This window comes from Leptonychotes weddellii, chromosome 13, assembly GCF_054177405.1.
Source record: "Leptonychotes weddellii isolate Sample4059 chromosome 13, ASM5417740v2, whole genome shotgun sequence".
In the NCBI taxonomy this organism is placed as follows: Eukaryota; Metazoa; Chordata; class Mammalia; order Carnivora; family Phocidae; genus Leptonychotes; species Leptonychotes weddellii.
Genome location: NC_138381.1, coordinates 74,491,490 through 74,510,956, shown reverse-complemented (window position 1 = coordinate 74,510,956; position 19,467 = coordinate 74,491,490). Strand labels below are relative to the sequence as shown.

At 48.6% G+C, this 19,467-nt stretch overlaps 2 protein-coding genes across 16 annotated transcripts in view; one reads left to right on the top strand and one right to left on the bottom strand.

Moving 5' to 3' along the window:
* The window catches only part of TCTN1 (tectonic family member 1), a 29,307-nt gene extending 21,347 nt beyond the window's left edge, over window positions 1-7,960 (top strand). For 4 of the 10 annotated variants that reach the window (XM_081802230.1, XM_081802236.1, XM_081802235.1 and 1 more), the window contains 8 exons: window positions 850-984; window positions 1,509-1,634; window positions 2,263-2,350; window positions 2,882-3,020; window positions 4,208-4,370; window positions 6,330-6,455; window positions 6,874-7,018; window positions 7,873-7,960. In XM_081802230.1, the coding sequence (XP_081658356.1) occupies window positions 850-984; window positions 1,509-1,634; window positions 2,263-2,350; window positions 2,882-3,020; window positions 4,208-4,370; window positions 6,330-6,455; window positions 6,874-7,017 (921 nt within the window). In that variant the 3' untranslated portion in view covers window position 7,018; window positions 7,873-7,960. Of the gene's footprint in view, window positions 1-849; window positions 985-1,508; window positions 1,635-2,262; window positions 2,351-2,881; window positions 3,021-4,207; window positions 4,371-6,329; window positions 6,456-6,873; window positions 7,019-7,393 lie in introns of all 10 variants that reach the window. The other 6 variants (XM_081802231.1, XM_081802233.1, XM_081802232.1 and 3 more) reach the window with 6 other exon arrangements.
* The window catches only part of HVCN1 (hydrogen voltage gated channel 1), a 542,590-nt gene continuing 529,632 nt past the window's right edge, over window positions 6,510-19,467 (bottom strand). For all 6 annotated transcript variants that reach the window (XM_081802251.1, XM_081802248.1, XM_081802249.1 and 3 more), the window contains 5 exons: window positions 17,932-18,210; window positions 13,404-13,508; window positions 10,771-11,002; window positions 8,677-8,789; window positions 6,510-8,332 (listed from right to left, as the gene is read on the bottom strand). In XM_081802251.1, coding sequence (XP_081658377.1) covers window positions 8,267-8,332; window positions 8,677-8,789; window positions 10,771-11,002; window positions 13,404-13,508; window positions 17,932-18,171 — 756 coding nt within the window. In that variant the 5' untranslated portion in view covers window positions 18,172-18,210 and the 3' untranslated portion in view covers window positions 6,510-8,266. The remainder of the gene's footprint in view (window positions 8,333-8,676; window positions 8,790-10,770; window positions 11,003-13,403; window positions 13,509-17,931; window positions 18,211-19,467) is intronic.

Here is a 19,467-nt window from a genome sequence, read left to right as displayed (position 1 = left end):
ACACGTGTGTACAGAGCGAGTGCACGATCGGTAGGAGCTGTGCTGTGGAGGGGAGCGTATACACGTTGGGTGATATGATGGAGTTGTGAGTGTGTGTGAATGTTTGAGATATATTTCACATACCATAAAACTCACCATTTTTAAGTGTACAATTCAGTGGTTTGTAGTGTGTTCACAGGGTTGTGCAACCATCACCACTACCTAATTCCAGAACATTTTCATCACCCCAGAAGGAACGCCTGTGCTCATTAGCAGGCACTCCTCATTCTTCTCCAAACCTCTCAGCCTCTGGGCAACCACTAATCTACTTTCTGTCTCTGTGGATTTGCCTGTTCTAGACATTTCCTATAAATGGGATCATGTAATATGTGACCTTTTGCGTCTGGCTTCTTTCACTTAGCATGTTTTCAAGATTCATCTATGTGGTGGAATGAATCCGCCCTTTATTCCATTTTATGGATGAATAATATTCTTTTATATGGATATACTATATTTTATTTTTCCATTTATCAGTTGATGGACATTTGCATTGTTTTCAGTTTCTGGCTGTTATGAATGCTGCTGTGAACATTTGTGTACAAGTTTTTGTGTGAACGTAGGTTTTCAGGGAGAACCACTTCTAAAGTTGTGGTTATATTCTCTGGTATTTCCTATGTAAAGGCATGTACGTATAAATATCTATCTGTATTTTTGCGAGTATACAATTAGAGTGTGCATATTGTTCTTTTGCCTGTTTTTCCCTGCTTGGCAGTGTATTTGCAGAGGTTTGTCTTCAGGTTCTCGTCACTGTGACTCATTCATCTCTGTTGGACAGTGTCCTTAGTGAGCCAGCTCTCCTTTGCTTTGCAGATCCCTATCACTGTTCAGTCCATCCTCATTCAGTCTCTGAATAAAACACTAACCCGACTGGAGGACTCGATCGTATTGAACCAGACTCTTGTTGAGGCTGGGGATGTTAAAATCTGCACTAATGTCGTTCTTGAGGTAGGTACCCGATTTGGCTTGGAAAGCTGAGTCTGTGTGTGGCAGACTCAAGCTGCGTGGTCCTGAGCGGGTAATTGGACGCCCTCCAAAGGGGGTTCTGGCCTGTCCTGAGGTATTGGTGTTCTTGGCTTGCCCTCCTGCTTGCCGGTACACCGTGTCATTAGAGGATGCTTCCTTAAGTAAGGTCTCTGAAATAATTGCGTGTGATTTTTCTCCACAAACCTAGAGACTTTCACAAATATGTCAGAATTTGTTTTTTGTTGCTTTTAACACATTTCCTCTGCAGAGATTCATCACACTCTGTTCAAACCTGCTGATTTGGAATTCATGTAACTAGGTACAGAGAGGCTCAAATGACCCTGTCAGCTGGGGGTGGTGCTGAGGCGTTACCTCCTGAAATCTGATGGGACAGGAGAGAAAAGCTTCTGTGAGTGGAGAACTGGGAGAGGATTTGCCTCCTCTGTGTATTTGGAGTTACTGATGTAGCGGGCACAGGTGTGTGTGGAGTGCCATTGTGTTTTCAGGTCAAGTACAGCCTCACATACACAGAGGCAGGGGAGATAGCGCAGGCTGGCCTTGCTCTCCTTCTGGGGACAGTGAGCGGGCCAGTGGTTCCACTCGAGCAGAAGTTTGAAATTCATTTCATTCAGGTAAGTTTGATCACTTTTGTACACATATTTATTTATTTATTTTTTATAGGATGATAATATATTTTTTTTAAAGAATCTTTTATTTATTTATTTGAGAGAGAGAGAATGAGAGACAGATAGCAAGAGAGGGAAGAGGGTCAGAGGGAGAAGCAGACCCCCCGCTGAGCAGGGAGCCCGATGCGGGACTCGATCCCCGGACTCCAGGATCATGACCTGAGCCGAAGGCAGTTGCTTAACCAACTGAGCCACCCAGGCACCCTGTACATGTATTTAATCGCAAGTAAAAAAGTTGTAACTTCTTAGTGAAAAAAAATCTGTTTAGAAGTCTTAACCATCTATCCACTTTTACTAAACAAAGGGCTTAATGTAGCATGTGTTTGTAACAAAATCAGGCAGAGTCCTTGTATCTTTTTCCTTTCCGGGAATAAGATTCTCTTCCATGCGAGCTCATTCTTTTATAGAATGATGTACTCCTACACTCAGCAGATATATTTATAGTACTGAGTAGGGGGAGAAATTCTTTCATTTGTTGGAAATCCCAGATTTTACTGTGAAAAGTGTTTTATTTTCACCCTATTTCCTTATTAAAATGAGAATTATTGGGGGGCATTTCTGCATTGTCTTTCAGCAAAATACAAAGCCAATTCCTCTCAGTGGAAACCCTGGTTATGTTGTGGGGCTCCCATTAGCTGCTGGATTTCAGCCTCAGAAGGGATATCCTTTTTGGTTCTGTGGAGAAGGCTGATTTCCCTGTCCACGTGTGTGTTTATTGCTGAGGGTCCTGTCGGCTGGAGGTTCGTTTGGGCCAGGACTTCTCTGGGTGGCTCTGGTGGGTGGTGGGTCTGTTGCACAGCAGATGGGGCCGTGTGGACACTGGTGGTTGGGAGTGGAATAGCAGGGCCCAGGAAAATGTGGTTTATAATGAAAATCTTAGGACAGAAAAGTTGACAGACTTTTAGATACATTTAATTACATACTCAAGCAGAAACTCTTAAATTTAGTAATTTCGGAAAATGTGGAATGATTTTGGAGGAACAGTTTCTGAGGATTTTTCTTCTGAGAATCTACTACTCAAGGAAAATAGAACTATTTTCTGCTCTGTCCTGGGAAATGACTGTCAAGATCGCAGAGGCCCGGAGAAGGTTATTTGGGTTTCACTCCTGTCTCATGTCACACATTTGTCACCGTGTCCTGAGAATCAGACTGCCTTAGTACTGGGTGATTGTCCCTTAACTTTCTGTGAATATCTGGGATTATTCAGACCATGAACAGATTTGGACAACTTACTATTCTTCGTAGCACAGCCGAGCAAGACTGCTTAGCAGTCGAGGGGATCCGGACCCCAGTATTATTTGGTTATGATATGCAGTCTGGCTGTAAACTAAGGTAAGACAGGAACTTGCTGCTTTTGGAACTTGTCTGTGTTGATCAGAAAACAAAGCATTCCTACTCTTCCCCGTTTTAATCAAACCTCTGCATCAGCCAGCGAGCGCCTGTGAAAGCCACAGTGTGACCTGTTAGCACCAGTGACAGTACTTCTGTTTTCTAATTTTAATTTTCACAACCATAAACCATTTGTCGTGATTCAAAGGAAAACTGTTGCAATCATTTTTAAAAATCCCAAGGCTTTTGTAGGTCTTAAGGTTGCACAGCACTTGAGTTCACAGTAAAAATACTTTGCTTGGAAGTCCTTCCTGTATTTCTGAATTTTAATATACGTAGTGCAACAAACCCAGTGAGAAGAAGCCTGAATGTGATCTCTGTTTTTATCTTTTTAGCATATACAGAGTGTAAGGTATCAAACAGCCCTGCATGGCTTATTATAAAGACACCAGCTCTTACCTTCATTTCCCCCACTCTGCAGGTGATCACTTGCAACTCCTGTAGCTGAGTTTTTGGAAATTTACTCCCAAATCTGTCAATAACCTATATGTAATACTATTTCCTCACACTTTGGTTTTATGAATTGTTGAGTTCCCACTATGGAAGGCAAGGATTTGGCTCTTTCCCCTTTCTTCCCCTACCCCTGCCATCCAGTCACTTCCCATCCCTACTTGCCCCCAGGGTAATTACATCATTGTTTTGGTTAGACCAACAGATACTATTTATATTATTGGTTCTGATCCCTTTAGACCAGAATTTCTCAGAGGGTGTTCCTTGGATTACATTTCTGAAGAGTCAGTAGGGCTATGTCTGTGGTCCAATTAATATGTTTGAGGAACACCAAATTAAAGTTAAAAACACAATTCCTTACCGTAAGGACTTCTCAGAGCCCTTATATGCCAGTGTGCTGCAGGAGGGACATGGGCATGCAATATTTTCCAAACTTTTGGCCACAGAACTCTTCTTGTACAGAGCCTCTCAGTGGAACACAGTTTGGGAAACATTGTTTTGTTTCTCCCTGGCCAACCAGGATTTCTGAGAGTTAGAGACACTTTGGCTTCTGTCAAATAATCCGTTTGGAGAGAGAGAAAATAAAGCAACCGGAGAGGGCATGCCTGTTGTTGAGGCCTGGAGAACTGTTGGAATGAACAACAGCCCCATTCCATCGACCTCTTTTTCCTTCCCAAAAGACTGCCCAAAGCCATTACATGCCAGCTCGCAGTGCAGAAAGTGAAAAGCCTCCTGAAGGGCCAAGGCTTCCCAGATTATGTGGCCCCTTTTGGAAATTCCCAGGCCCAGGATGTGCTGGACTGGGTACCGGTCCGCTTCATCACCCAGGCATCCCACATGAAGGTAAGGGGGAAGCTGAAGGCCACGTGCCAGTGGTCTCTCCTCCCACTGCTCCTCCGCCCTGTGGGGAGGTAGAGGCAGCTGGGGGAGCCACCTGTTGAGGAGGCAGATGGCTCTGGGTAGGAACTCGGCCTTTGTTATCAGATGGGCCTGGGTCTTGAAAACTGATTTTGTGCTTTGTTAGCCCTCTTGCCTTTGAGGGTTTGAGCCTGTTTCCTCATCTGTGAAATAGGAAGTGAGAGCTATATAGTATCAGCCTCATGGGGTTGTTGAGTTAAACGAGGTAACATTTGTGGGGCCTAGTGGTTGCTCCAAACATGGGGACTCACCACCATCCTGACTATTCCCACGATCATTGTTGGTGTGACATGAGGCATTATGATAGGACAGAGTGTGAGGACTGTGGCAGGAAGTGAGACTCCTCCAGTCCACATCACTGCCCCAGCCATTGTTCCCTGGTCTATAAAGGCAGCCCGCATGTGAGAGCTTTCAATTCCAAAGTTCCCCAAAGAGTTTAATGGAAGTTGACATCCTACAAAGAGGTTCCTGATCACACGTGATTCCTCTGCCTACCTTTTTCTTTTGTCTCAGCCATCAGAATGTGGGCTGGTCCCCATCACTGGAGGCGTGCTCTCCATCTTATCCTTTAATTGCCCAGCTTTTGTGTCGCAGCTTCTCAGGCCTCTCATCTGCTTAGCATATTTATAGCAGGGGGACAATGGGGGTGAGCACCCACTCTCCAGCTCTGATCCGGCCCTCCTCCGGAGTCCCCAGCAGAGACCCAGGATTACTTGGTCCCTGCTGTTCAGCTGCTCAGTCTTGGCTCAACGCTGCCGCCTCAGTGAACCAGGCACATTGCTTCTGGCTTCTCAGAGATAGGTTAAGACATTGTTACTACCCCCTCAGAAGGGAAGACAGGTTGGGAGGAGAGGCAGTGCAGACATTTGCATTTTTGGGGTCTGTGCTGTGCAGGGAGCTCAGAGGGCCTGGGGCAGGTTTTGTACCTACCTTGCGGGAAACTCCGGTGGCAGCAGACCCGCACGCAGGTGCCAGGCCCAGCTTCCCTGGGCTGCGTGTTGCCTCTTCTCCAGCCTGCAGCCTTCCTAAGAGGCAGTTCCCAGCTAAGGAGTTCCACCAGTGCCTTTTTGGCAGGCACCAAATTTAGCAGGCTTGCTTGCTAGCTTTTCATGCCCTGAAGAGGCATATTTTAAAAAGCTTGTTATTGTGGGGAAATTTCAAACAGACACAGGAGTAGAGTATTACAGTGGAATTCCTTCTACCTGTTGTGCTGCTTCAGCGGTCCTCGCATTTGCCAACAAACGCGAAGTAAAGGCAGGGAAAGGGTTGGGAAGGTCCCCTTGGCCACTCTTCCCTGGGGCAGAGGCCTCAGGCCCGCTCCCAGGTCTCCAGCCTGCGCTCGCGCAGGCGCTGCTCTCGGCTCACACGGAGAGTTAGTATCTTACAGACTCGGCTGTATACCGCTGTGTAACAGCTTAATCGCCAAGTGATGAAATCAGAGAAAGCATTTACATTTCCTCTGGGTGCATTTTAACGTGATATGCAATTAGGTTTAATTTCTATGACTCCTGCCATTCCCCCCTCCCCACCCCCCACCCCATGCCAGCTTCTCCCCTCAAGAATCTCTGAGCTGGATGAAGTTGGGGCCCAAGGTTCCATGGTTTGGTGTTGGGATCGCCACAACTTCCAAGTAATGCTGGCCTCTAGAAACAGGAGAGGTTGGAAAAATGCTGCTTTCGGTGTTAAAATATTTCTGGAGCATCGAGTACTTTAAAATACGTGCTCTCAGCTGTTTTTATCTGAACTTCTAGAGTCTCTTCACTGTCTTGTTCAGAACATTTTGTATTATGTGAAACATTTTATAATTAAAACTCTGAACTGCAGATTAAGTTTGACATGAGGTTGTGTAATGTTCAGATTGATTAATGGCATTTTGTTGTGCAGGATTCTTGCCAGCTCCCGATGGCTTTGGTGATAGAAGTGAAGTGGACTAAATACGGGTCCTTACTGAATCCACAGGCTAAAATAGTAAACGTGACTGCAAGTCTCCTCTCATCCTCCTTTCCTGAGGTAGGTCTAACTTGGGTTTCAAGGTGTAGGTTAAGACATAAGTCCAGACAAAACTCAAGTGTGATAGTGAAATTTATTTTGTGAAAAAATTATTGAAATTTAATCTGAATTCTTAAAACAGTTCAGCATTAGAGAAAACCCACTGACAACAGTTGAATTGACACTAGCATTCTTGTTTAGATTTGATCTTTAAAATTCTTTGAAAATGGAGTTGTGGCCGACGTTGGTGGGTTAGGACAACCTAGGTAAAAACTCTCTCACCCAAGTGAGTGGCTGAGGCCGCCTCCACATGCCTAGGAGATGCACTGACCGCGGTCACGTGAGGAAGGTTCCAGAATGCGGCCTGTCCCAGCTTTGTTATCCTGAGCGCAGGAGCGCACACTGGAAGGCAGGGCTTGCAACACTCTTTTTATTACAGACCAACTCAGGAAATGAGAGGACGGTTCTCCTTTCCACTGCGGTTGCTTTTGTGGATGCATCTGCCCCTGCGGAGGCAGGCTTCAGAGCTCGGCCAACCATCAATGCCAGGCTGCCGTTTAATTTCTTCTTTCCGTTTGTTTGACGTAAGTTGTTAATCACCTCTAGAATTGAGTGCTCTGGGGCCTGGGCTCCCTTGGACACATCCTGGTATTCTACCTCCGACCCGTGGGGTTACCCTCAGACCACACACTTCCCCTCTTCACTCACTCCCCTCCTTTTGGAAATTTTATTCCCCTTGGTTTGACCTTAGAATGGGGCACCATCTGGTCTTGGTGATTTCCAGTACTGTCAGCCATGTAGGTCATGTGCAGAAACCAAATTGCACCTTTGGGAAGATTGTAAAGGGGACAGACCCAGAAGTAGCTCAGGTGTTGAGGGTTTATCCAGTTTATGCATCCTCTTCAATGTGAGTTCTTTTTAAAATACTCATTGTAGTTCAGGTTTTCTTTCTTGTTCAGGCCCCATGGAAATGAATACAAAAATAGCAAAGTATTGTATGTGAAATCATGCGTGCGAGTAGAGTACTCGGCCTCATGAGGGGATCTTCCCCCAGCGTCATCTTCATTACATGGAGTCTTGGGTCTAATTGCTGTTTCTGTGGCAGGCACTGGAGCTTTCCATCTCGTGGTTTGTATGGGATGCTACAGAGCGGTTCCAAGCAGTTGATGCTGGAAAGAATAGAGTAGGAGGGCCCGAGGGAAGGAGTTTCTTTTATACGTTAATTGTACAGTAATTGAGAAAAACGTTGTCAGGTGGCAGAACAAGGTAGAGCCAGTTAGAAGCTGGAGGCTGCAGAGGAGGGGGCTGGGTACCTGAGAACAACCTCTCTGGGGGAATCTGCACGAAGAGGAGCTGTTGAGACCAGCTTAAGAAGATAAGACTTTTCTAGAATGGGCTAGTAGCTAAGGTAGCTTCCTTTTTTTCTTTTGTCTTTCAGAATGCTCATATGAAATGATGCACTGGTTCCTCATACATGCGAAATGTGAAAAGTACATTTGATGAGATTAAATTTTATATACAAGTTGTCCAGCTTTGTCCTTCATTTTAAACAAGAGTCAATTGTTTGTTTAACATGAGAAAATATAGTTTGTGATACATTGTGAAAGGGGGTGAGAATGGGATGGGAAGCTCTTGGTCACGCCAAGAAAGAGCGAGCCTTCCCACAGACTTTCCTCCTCAGCCCCCCAGAATCTGAGCTGGGTGGGGGCGAGGCAAAGGCATCAAACCAAACCTCTCCCCGAAACGGCCCCAAGAGGGGCAGCTGCCTTTCTCGTCAGCGGCACAAGCCCGAGAGGCAAGGGTCTTCTCTTCGGGATGGAGCAGGCACGTGTCTAGTTGACCTCAGCAAGAAGTCCATGCTGTCTCAATAGCTTGTTCAGCCTTTCAATTTCTCGTTCCTGTCATTACAAAAGCAGACAGATAACTCAGTTTACCTTCTGCGCCTCACCAGGGATGTGGGAATCATTCAGTGGGCCCCAAGGGCACAAAGCTGAATGAACGCTATACTCCCCGTGGAGTCTGCCAGCAGAGCCCGCTACGGTCAGCGGGGGTCTAGTGGGTGCTGGAGTGACAAGAGGTCTTCAGTGGAGGGGTACCTGGCACAGCTCTGGGGAAGGAGGTGATGCTAATCTGCAAGAACAAGGAAGACTGAGCCAAGGGCAGCATCCGAGCAAGGACCTCGTAGGGAGAAGCACCGTACTGAAGGCAAACAGATGGCATTTGCCCAAAAGTGTCTTCTTACCTTCTCAGAGCAGCTGAATTCAAGGTGTTGGATCTTGGCGGCCAACTGTATATTCATCTGTTTTAGCCTCAGCAATTGCCGTTCTGAACGTGTCTTAACTGAGATAATTATTCCTGTAAAATAATTGAGAGTCTCAGTGATACAGGTTTCTAATTGAACCACTTGAAAAAAACCTCTGTCTTCCTTCTAAGTGTATACAGTTGGGAAGAATGGTGGCAGACAAAACAGTCCATCGCTTAAAGGCATCAGAACCAGGAAGGTCAGATTTTTAATTTCTGAGCTGCTCATTAACCAGTTGTGAAATATTTCCCTTCAGCTCGCGTGGGCTAAGAAATCCTTTATAGTCACTTGACCAGATGAGTGTTAAGCTCCTTCATACAGAGCTTGTTCACGACAGAGGCTTAGCACTTAGCAGCACGTCCATAAAAGCCACGGAAGTGCAAGGCTGGAAATGCTCAAGCTTAGCCTTGGGATTGTCACTTTCCCAGTTTTCTGCCTCCACAGCTATGGCCAGTTCAGCTGTTGGGCGATCAACTAAGTCTTGGCCGACAGAGGGGTCGTCAGCCTTGTCTGATGGCTCCCCAGAGCCCACACCACGGTGCGGACGTGGCCGCACAAGACTGTGCCGCAACTGGGGATGCTCTGTGCCGTCTGAGTAAGAGTGACCACGTCTGGACTCAGTGGTCGTGAAGCCCAGGAGCACCGGCCCCTTGTGACCCGCATTCTTGGTTGTCTGAGTCCAGTTGAAGCTTCTGTTGCTTTTTCAGACCTCTCATGTCCTGCCACGAAATTTGATAGCAGTGCAACAATGGGCATTAGGCAGGCTATGGCCTGCTACCATTCAGACAAAGAAAATGCACAAATCTCAGATGTTTGGTTTTATCTGCAAAGCAGATCTCACCATGGTGTGATAACGAGAGTAAAGGGTAGAAACTGCATTCATGAGTTGTTCATGGACATGGTTTATCTACCTCCGTGGTACATAATCTTTGCACAGAGTATTTTTCTGTTTGATGAATAATCAGTTAGCATAAGCATATTCAGTAGTAAGTGAAAAGCTTCCTTTATTTCTTTTGACAGAGCCCAAATGAATACTCTTAATGGGCTTTCATCAGAAGATCTAAACTGGCTCCTCAAGCCAGGGGGAGCCCACGGTGCCCACAGGCAGAGCCCCTCACACAGCCCTGCATCGGAGATGTGACACTTGCCCTGCCAGCAGGGGAGACTGGGATAGGACTCACTGTGCTGCCAAGCGAAGGAGCTCTGTGTCAGAGGACAGGCCCGCCTCACTCATTCTCCTGGCAGTGCGAGAGTCTATCGTGCTGGGCCCTCGTCTAGGGATTCCCAAACCTGACGGGACACCCAAATCACCTGGTAGCGCTTCAAAAATAGACACCCTGTGAGGGTCTACGCCAGACTTCCAGAAGCACTGGAGGTGATTCTGATGCGGTGGGTTCACAGACGCATTTGAGCACCTCTGACTAGAATTCACTGAGAGCTGAGCAGTTAACAGCAGAAACGTGGCTTCTCAGAAACAGAGCCTCCCTGCACCACTAGGGTGTGTGTGAGGAATGGGATCTTTACCTGAAGTATAGTAGAGCATTATTTCCCCAAGTGTGTTCTCTAGAGCCAAAGTCTGCAACATGTTAACAGGTGTTATTTCCCCAGAAGTGTCCACTTGGTCAATTTGGGGAACTCAAGAGTTCTCAGGCTTCCTCATGCCAACAAGTGGTGCCCCTCCCAGGGGGATGGGGTTTGGTAGAACATTCTTCAGGAAACACCAAATTAAAAACAAAGGTGCTCTGGGAACCAAGCTGGAGGGGCTTAATCAAAGATTCATCTGACCCTTTCTGTAAATACCTTATAATAATCATGAAAACAAGGCCTAACGGAGAAAGGTGGTTCCTCTTAGAGCATGTGTAACTTGGTGTCAGTTTGCAGCCACAGAGGCGGTGGTGGGACGCCGAATCAGACCACTTCATTTTTCTCTAGAAAACACTAGCCAGGAGGAGGAGGAGCCATGACGCCTGGGTCCCCTCCCGGGCTCTGCCCAGCCGGCTGTCCCTCTGCGGCCTGGGGGTACGGGGGACATACCATTGATGATCCGGGCCACCCGCCACAGCCGGAGCAGAATCAGCAGGCCGAGAGCCTCAAACTGGTGCTTCTGGAACAGGAGGACGAAGTCGAGGATGAAGGAAACCACCACCACAATGGCATCCAGGATTTCAAACTTGTGGTGAAAGAACTCCATGCGGAAGACAAATAATTTAAAAAAGATCTCCATCATAAAAAAGGTCAGGATGGCAAAGCTCATGTAGTGGAACACCTGGAGAAAACAGAGGGGGCACAGTGAGAACAGATCGAGGGCTGGCCACAGGCCGGGGCAGGGCATGCCCACGAGCTGGCCTGGAGAGCCACCTGCCTGGGCACAGAGAGTGAACACATTCATCTGACCCATCCCAGACTCCAGCGGCACTGTTCTCCGCCTGGGGCCACGACTGGGACACCACAGACAGGGTCTCTGCTCCACCCTGGGAAGGGCAGTGGGACAACGGCAGGTTGAAAACCTCCCCCGTGCACTTCGGCCCTGTAATTCCAATGCTAGGATTTCATCCCACAGCTATGCTCACACCAACACAAAGGCATGTTGTAGGGATCTTTGCTGCAGCATCATTTGCAGACAAAAGGTTTTCTACATTGTTTGTAGAAATATCTACTGGAGGACACTTGTCAAATACAGTACCTCCATATGGAGCGCTATGCAATTGTTAAAGACCAAGGCTGACTCCTGTGTATTGACTAAAAATGATCACCAAGGTAGATGGTAATTGAAGAGGGTTGCCAGATCTTGATTTATAAATACTAGTTTTCATTAAAGTAACTATTTCCATTCTAGGGCAGGGAAAATACAAAGTGAGCTGGGACATTATCTTGGACCAGAAAGCAAGGAAATGCTCAAAGACTACGGAGTCCTGTTAAAAGGATATAGCAGTCAGCCTGAAGAGAGAGTGATCAAATTTAGTAGGACAATTTGGACCCTGAACTGAATGGCTATGATTGTAATACACTGAATTAAAAAAAAAAAAAAATCCATGAGTCCTTAGTGATACATACACATATGGGGAAAAAAGGAAAGCTCTTCTATGTATATCTATCTATCTATCTATATAAAACCAACAAAAAAACCCACCTACCAGATGTGAAATGAATGATAGAAATCTCAGTTTGCATCTCCCAGTGTATTCACTGACTCAGACAGTGACCATCAGGTGGATGCTAATTGGGGAAGAGGATCTTTGGAGGGTAGTCCAGTGTCACTGTGCAGATCATTTCTAACTGCAAAGGGAAAGTGCCCCTGGACAGTGGAACAGCTCACATTTACTACCATCTGTGATCCCAGCGAGTATCATTGATAGCGATATGCCATGCTATAAAGAAAACAGCCCACCAGCCAAGCACTCTTGCTAATTGAGCCTCTAGACCTAACCCCTGGTGTACAGGGAATAAGGGAACAAGTTGAAGGACCTCTGGGGAAACAGACAAATCCAGAACATGGGACATCCTACGAGATGACTGGCTGGACTTGGGGGAAAAAAAGGTGGAAGGACTCTTCTAGATTAAAAGAGCCTGAGGAGATATAACCAAGTATTGTATCAGAAGTCTAGATTCTAGTTTGAAAAAAAAAGAAAAAAGAGCATTATAACAGATACTCTTGGGACAAATGAGGAAATTTGAATATAAACTGGTTATTATGGAATTATTGATAATTTTTTAGGTGTGATAATGTGATTACGGTTCCGTAGGAGAAAGACCTTATCCTTAGGCATATTGAAGTATTTGTGTCCTGATGTCTAACTTCCTTTCAAATAGTCAGAAATACATGGGTGTGTTTGTGGATATATAGAGAGATAAAGCAAATGTAGTGAAAAGTATATTTGCCATTTTCATAATAAAAAGTTGAAGGGAAAAAAAAAGTTGAGGAAAAAGGCACGAGACAGGGGCACCTGGGTGGCTCAGTCAGTTAAGCATCTGCCTTCGGCTCAGGTCGTGATCCCGGAGTCCTGGGATCACACCCGGAGTTGGGCTCCCTGCTCAGTGGGGAGCCTGCTTCTCCTTCTGCCTCTGCCCCTCCCCCTGCTTGTGCACATGCTCTAATAAAAAAAAAAAATCTTAAGAGAAAAAGACAGTACAGCAGGTATGTCACTGATGGTATTAAAGGCAGAGGGAGAGGAAAAATATTCATCCATCTGTGGAAGGACTCGGGCTGGCCACGGAAGAAAAACTAGCAGCTGCCTTGGGAAGGCTGGACAAATGTCTGGGATGGGCTCAGGCAGCAGCTGTGAATTGAAGAATAAACAGTGGGCAGACCTCCAGCACAGGGACCACGTCAGAATGTTGACAGGCCGAGAAATAGCCCGTCTGCCGCTGAAGATGGGACAGTGTCACTGTCTTGGTTAGATCCTCCCTCTAGAAGCAGTGACACACCTCAGCTCAGTGGTCTAGCACCACTTGAGCTTCAAGCCATCAAGTGAAATGAGGTTTCCTGCTTATAGCAAATGCTTGTCTATAATTTGGAAAGAAGACGTTTTCCCTGCTCTTTGGTTAAAAGCACCCAGTCCACTTAGTCTGTTAAGGACTTGCTACTCCCAGGAGGGTGCTATCTGCCCCTCTCTGCCCACCTCAGGAAAGGTGCAGGGAATGGTATTCAAGGGCTGCCAGCACCCTACCTTGGCGGCATAGTCATTCTTGTCAAGCTCGATGATCTTCAGGTCCAGGATGAGCTCGGCGAGCACCAGGAGGGCATCCAGAATGACCAGGCAAATGATGATAACCTGCAGACCGAGGGAAGGAGTGAGAAACCGTGAGACCTAAAACGTGACCCTCCTTCCATCTTTAAGGGCCAGAAGCATCTAGGGGAAACCACTGGGTGAAGATGCCAAGGATGGGAGGCCGCTGCCCACGGCCGTGCACCTTCCAGGCCTGTCGGCCCCCCGGGCAGTGCCTGTCCTCCTAGAGCTGTTCTGCCTGGCTCACTGAGTGACAGTCACCACCGGTCTTTCGTATTCATTCACTGTCTCTCAGCATCTCTCAAGCCAAACTGCTAATTCCTAGATGGCAAAAAAAAAAAAAAAATTTTTTTTTTAAGTTTTAATTTTCCTATTTCTGGAGATTTTCTTGCCAGGGTACACCCAGAACAGATGCTCAATAGATAATTAAAAAGATCCGCCTCAGAGATCTGAGTCATGGAAGTCCCTCCAGGGACTGCCTGCCTTGAGGCAGTTGGATTAAGTGATATCCACTGTGCAGACGGCACAGCTTCTGTCTGGAACCGTCAGTCCCGGCCCCGGCTCGCGCGGGCTTGTCGGGGTGCAGGGCGGATGGAGTCCGAGCTTTCCTGGGGACCGAGGAGAGGTGTGAGAAAGCCCATCTCGGGGGCTCTGCGACCTGCCGGTGGAGGAGGCCGGTGGGGACCAGGGTGCCAGGCGTGTGTGCTCTCACCGATGGTGGGGGGCCCACGGGGACAGAGGTGGTGGAGACGCTGGGGCTCTCATGGCAGGGTGGGGGTGATGGTGTTCCGTGGTGGAAACGGCATCAATGCGAGGAACCCCAACGGCCACCCTGTGACCCCTCTCTTCCCTTGGGAATTCTGGCCCCCCATTGCCTTCCTGGGGCCCTGCTTCCTACGTCAGACGCGCTCAGGTAGATTCTGCAAGTTAATCTGCCGTTTTCCGGCGGCGCCTGCGCTCTCAGGTTGAAACCGACCAGGCCGCGGTAAAAATGGACTAGGAAACCTTCCGACCATTTCAGCCCGTAGCTAGTCACTTCAGTAACTCAAGCGTTTGACGACGTGGTTTACTGTGAAAATTGCATGGCAAAGTAATGACGTTTTCACACATATCCAAATTCAGCAGCTCGATAAAGATTCAAGCCTCCGGCGGGTGGTTTTTCCTTTTTCTTTCTTTCTTCATCCTTGGTTTTATTTTAGAGCTAACGGGATGTGAGAGCTCATCTGGTCTAAAACCAAGGCACAGAGACATTAAAAACAGAGTGAATATTCAGCCAGAAAAAGGAAGCAGCCCTGACACGCGCCACAGCGGGAATGCCCGGAGAAGCCACGATGCTGAGAAAAGCAGCCGGACCCAGAGCCCGCGCGGCGTCGGATCCGCTTCTGTGAAGAGGCCAGGGCAGGCAGATCCGTACACACAGAGAGCTCATCAGCGGTTCTCAGGGCCTGGGGGCCCATTGTTTGCTGGGTACCGGATCTCCTTTTGGGGTGATGGGAGCATTCTGGAACGAGACAGTGGTGGTGGCTGAACAGCATGTGAAAGTGCCACATAAACACCACTGAATTATTCACTTTACAATGACCAACTTTATGTGAATTCCTCCTCAATTGAGAAGAGCAAGACAGACCGACCCCGGGTCACAAAACTACAATGCTTGCGTCCCAGTCCTGGCCTCTGTCAACTAATCCCGAGAACCTGAATTTGCCGCTTCACAAGGCAGTGCTATTTCTGAGAGGAGTCACGTCACAAAGAGAAACGCCCAGAATTCAGGGAAGCTGGTTGACTCCACGTCCCGATGGGGCAAAGAGGGCTGGGCCCAGCCGGAGAATGCAGTGGTGGGGGGCGCCGGCTACGGGGCTGCCAGCCCTGGGCCAGCTCCCGAATTAGCCTCGACCCTGGGCACATCTCTCAAGACCCATGAGCCTCCGGTGTTAATGCTAAGCTTCAACGTCCTCTTGGAGAAAATGGGGTTGACCACATTTTCCACCCTAAATTGACAGTGGGAGCATGACATGAGGTAACACGTGAAGGGTACTTATTCCAGGACTCCGCCATGGTGAGCAGGTAATGAAGTGAAGCTCCTTGACCTTCATGACTATCCTCCCCTGGCTCAGCTACCCTGTCCACCCATGGATTCCACAGAGGCCCAACACACTCTGTATTCTCTCCCTTGCTTGTACCATCCTATGTGAGAAGTGATGGCAATTAACTATGTATCAGGTCACCTAGGCTGCTTCAAACCATGGGAACAGGTAGAGAGAATGCATCCGAGAAAGGGATTCCAGAATCCTCTTGCACGCTGATTCTACTGGCTGAGATCAAACCCCTGAACTGGTATCCCTGCTCCATGGTGGTCCCCCTGAGCCCCTCTACAAATCTAGTCCTGTCACTCCCTCCCACCCATACATGTAGATTTTCCGTGGCCACCCACTGCCCACAGATGACCTTCTAGTACCTCCTCTCTTGCCAAGGTCTCCCTCTACTTGCTACACGTAAGCCATAAGGACCCTTCTCAATTCTAGGAATGCGGCAGATCCTTTCCTATCTTGGGCCCTTTGCAAACACAGTCTCTCTGCCTGGAAACTTCCTCCCTTCCACATTTACAGAGCTCACCCCTGCCCAACCTTCAGGTGTCAGATGAAATGTCGCTTCCTCCACCACACGTCCTCTGACACCCAATCCTAGGTCAGGTGTCTCCCTACTGCCAGGATCTCCCAGAGCCCCCTTCTGTCTCCCTACAGAGGGCTTCTCTTCACTTGCAATCACCATCAGTCTGGGTGATGATGGTTCCTGGAGTGCCTGACTCTCCACAGACCATTGGTCCTCCGAGAGTAAGGACAGGGGTGTACCTGCCGTGCTTGTTGCTCTGTCCCCCGCACACAGAAGTAACTGCTCAAGAAATCACTGTCCAGTGAATGACTAAGCATCTCTGCTTATGTTTCAGTGGTCAAGCTGCTTCTCCAGGAGGACTGTCCTTAGAGGTCCTGGCTCAGCGGGCAGCCCTGTGGCCCAGTCAGGAGATGAAGGACCTCCCAGAGCAGGGAGGCCCAGGATTCCCCTTGCAGCTGGAAGGAAACTGGCTCCTTCCTTCTGCTTCTGAAATTGAGGGTTTGGGATTTCAACCCCAACAACTTAATACCACGTTTCCTTTCCTGTCACAGCCACAGAGGAACGCACGGAGCTGCGAGGCCTGCTGGGGGTGTTTGGCCTGTTTCGTTTCTCTAAGCTACATGAAAGCGAGAAAAAGACCAAAATAATTTTTTTTTTTTCTATTTTACCCTGGAACAAAGTCCGTGGTGGGAGAGGCAAGGGCTGTTTCTGCTTCCAGAAGGGAAGTCAGCTCTAGGGAGGCACTGGTTTATTTCGGTTTAGGAGGACACCTGCTACAGGGTCCCTGGAATGGCTCCACGGGACCTGGGCTGACAAGGGCCTGCATGCTTCCCCAGTGTCCTGGGCCTCCTGCATTCTCCGGGGTCCCTCAGAACAGGTTTCCAGACACCCAGGGCTGGGGGCTGAGACAGGGCCCCGCCACACTCAACCTGCATTTTTGTCCTTCAAAGTCGGAAGATGCCGACAAAGAACCCTTCGCTGTTCTTTGAAGTCTGCGTGTCCCTCTCGTGTTCTCCCGTAAGCGCACCCGGAGGTCAGCTGTGGACTACACCAGGCAGATTGCTCCACAAAATAGGAGACTGAAGCCCCCAGGGTGATACTTCTGGGAGGCACAGGACCCTCTTGGCCTTGTTCAGCTCAGGGCAGGCACTCAATGTTTGCCGAATGAATGCAGGAACGTTTTCTCTGCCTCCAGTGTTTACCCTTTGTTTACTTTTTGTGTAGGTATAGTAAAATCTGCACAACATAAAATCTACCATAACAAAACTGGAACCATTTTGAAGCTGGCGTATAGTTCAGGGGCGTCAAGCACCTTCACAAGGTGGTGCAAGCATCACCGCTCTGAATAGTTCTGGAACGTCTTGATGACCCCACATGGAAACCTGTACCCATTAAGCAGCCCCTTGCCATTCTGCCCTCCCTCCAACTTGGAAGCACCAGTCTGCTGTCTGTCTCTCTGGATTTGCCTCTGCTGGACGTGTCGCATCAACGGACTCAGACAACATGCGGTCTTTTGTGTCTGGCTTCTCTCACTGAGCGTCACCTTGTCAGCGTCCATCCACTCACAGCAGGGGCCACTGCTTCATTCCTCTTCACGGCCGAGTGTGGACAGCCTACGTTTTGTTCATTCACTCCTCAGGTGACAGACCTTGCACTGACTTGGGACAGTGACTTACTTTATCCCCGGTGGCACGGGATCTGCCCAGTGCTGTCCGGGGCGCCTGCCACAGGGTTAGTACTCAGGTGACGGACGTCGAACGAACGGGGCGGTGGCAGAGCTAGGCCCCCACCCCGGCCTCGTGACTCTTGGCTGACGGCTCTGCCCCACCCCGGGCATCTTGGGCCTCTGCCCACCTACCTGAAACCTGTGGGAGCTGAAGAGCTTCCTCAGTGTGGCCCTGAAGTCGAGGGGGGGCCGGGGCACGGGGCCGGGGGCCGCCGTTGGGTCGGGGGCTCTGCCCTCCTCGCTGGACGCAGGTGCTGGTGACGTCTGCTCCTCCTCCTCGTCGTCTTCCTCGTTCTCCCATTTCTTGTAGTTGATGTTCCAGGCATGGTAATCGTCCCCAACGACAGTGAAGTGCTTCAAGAACTTGCTCATCCTCTTGGCTGGAGCCACTTTGGCCCTGCGGGAGCTGGCCTGCAGAAGGGGGAGAGAGAGCCGGCGCTCAGCCAGGGAGGCCCTCAGAGCCCGTCCAGACCACTCGGACCGCACGCTGCTCTGGCGGGGAGCAGGGCCCAGGCTGGGCCAGGCCGCGGGGGCGAAAACAGCCCTGGCCCTCAGAGCACCATGCAAGCAGGGACCGTGAGGTCACGGTGGTTTCTTGTGCTTCTATTTTTGGAATCCAGGGTCTCAGTGCCGGTGAGGCAACAGGAAACCCCAGAACCCATCAGGCCTGTCACTATGGTTGGCAATAACCAATGAAGTTGGTACCGCAGCCCAGTCACAAAATACCCACCACGTGTAAATACCGGAAGAGCGGCCCCATGGTTCAGAGACATCATAACCTGAAAAACCGGAGGTGAGAGTTGGCGGGGCAGGGGTGTGGAAAGCCAAAAGTAAAAGTACCCAGAGTTTCACAGAAAAGTGAGGGCCGCCCCCTTCATGCCACAGATCGGTTCTTGAAATGTGAGTGGCAAATAGATTTTCCTAAGTGCAGCCAGTGCTATTTTAAGTACACGATGGACAGTTGTTTAAAGACAAGTGACTTCAAGGCAAAAAGCAAACAATCCTCCTTTTGCCCAACTGACCCTACCAGATATCAAATTTCCTATAAAGTTCAATAATGAAAACTTCAGGGTATGGGTCCAAGAATGGGCAATATGATCAGTGGAACAGGAAAAAAGAGCCCAATCAGACCCAGACCCCAGTAGGGAAGTGGATGTGATGGTGGTGGCCTTACAGATCAATGGGAAAAGGCTGGAGAGGTCAGGACACCTGGCCTTCATGATAGGAAACAAACAAACAAAAAACATAAAAGATCCCTACCTCACACCCTACAGAGAATAAATTTCAGATGCATTAACTGTAACATATATAAACTAAAAAAAACAAAACTTTAAAAGTCTTAGAACAAAAGATAGGCAAGTATCTTCATGACCTTCAAGTAGGGAAAGGTTGCTTAAATAAGACACAAAACAAATGGATAGACTTGATTCATCAAAACTAAAAGCTTTTATATTTCTCTCTCTCTCTCTCTCACACACACACACACACCACACAACCCTAGAAAGACACACCACAGACTGGGTGTGACACACATATTTGCAATGTACTTAAAAGACATTGTTTAGGGCGCCTGGGTGGCTCAGTTGGTTAAGCAACTGCCTTCGGCTCAGGTCATGATCCTGGAGTCCCGGGATCGAGTCCCACATCGGGCTCCCTGCTTGGCAGGGA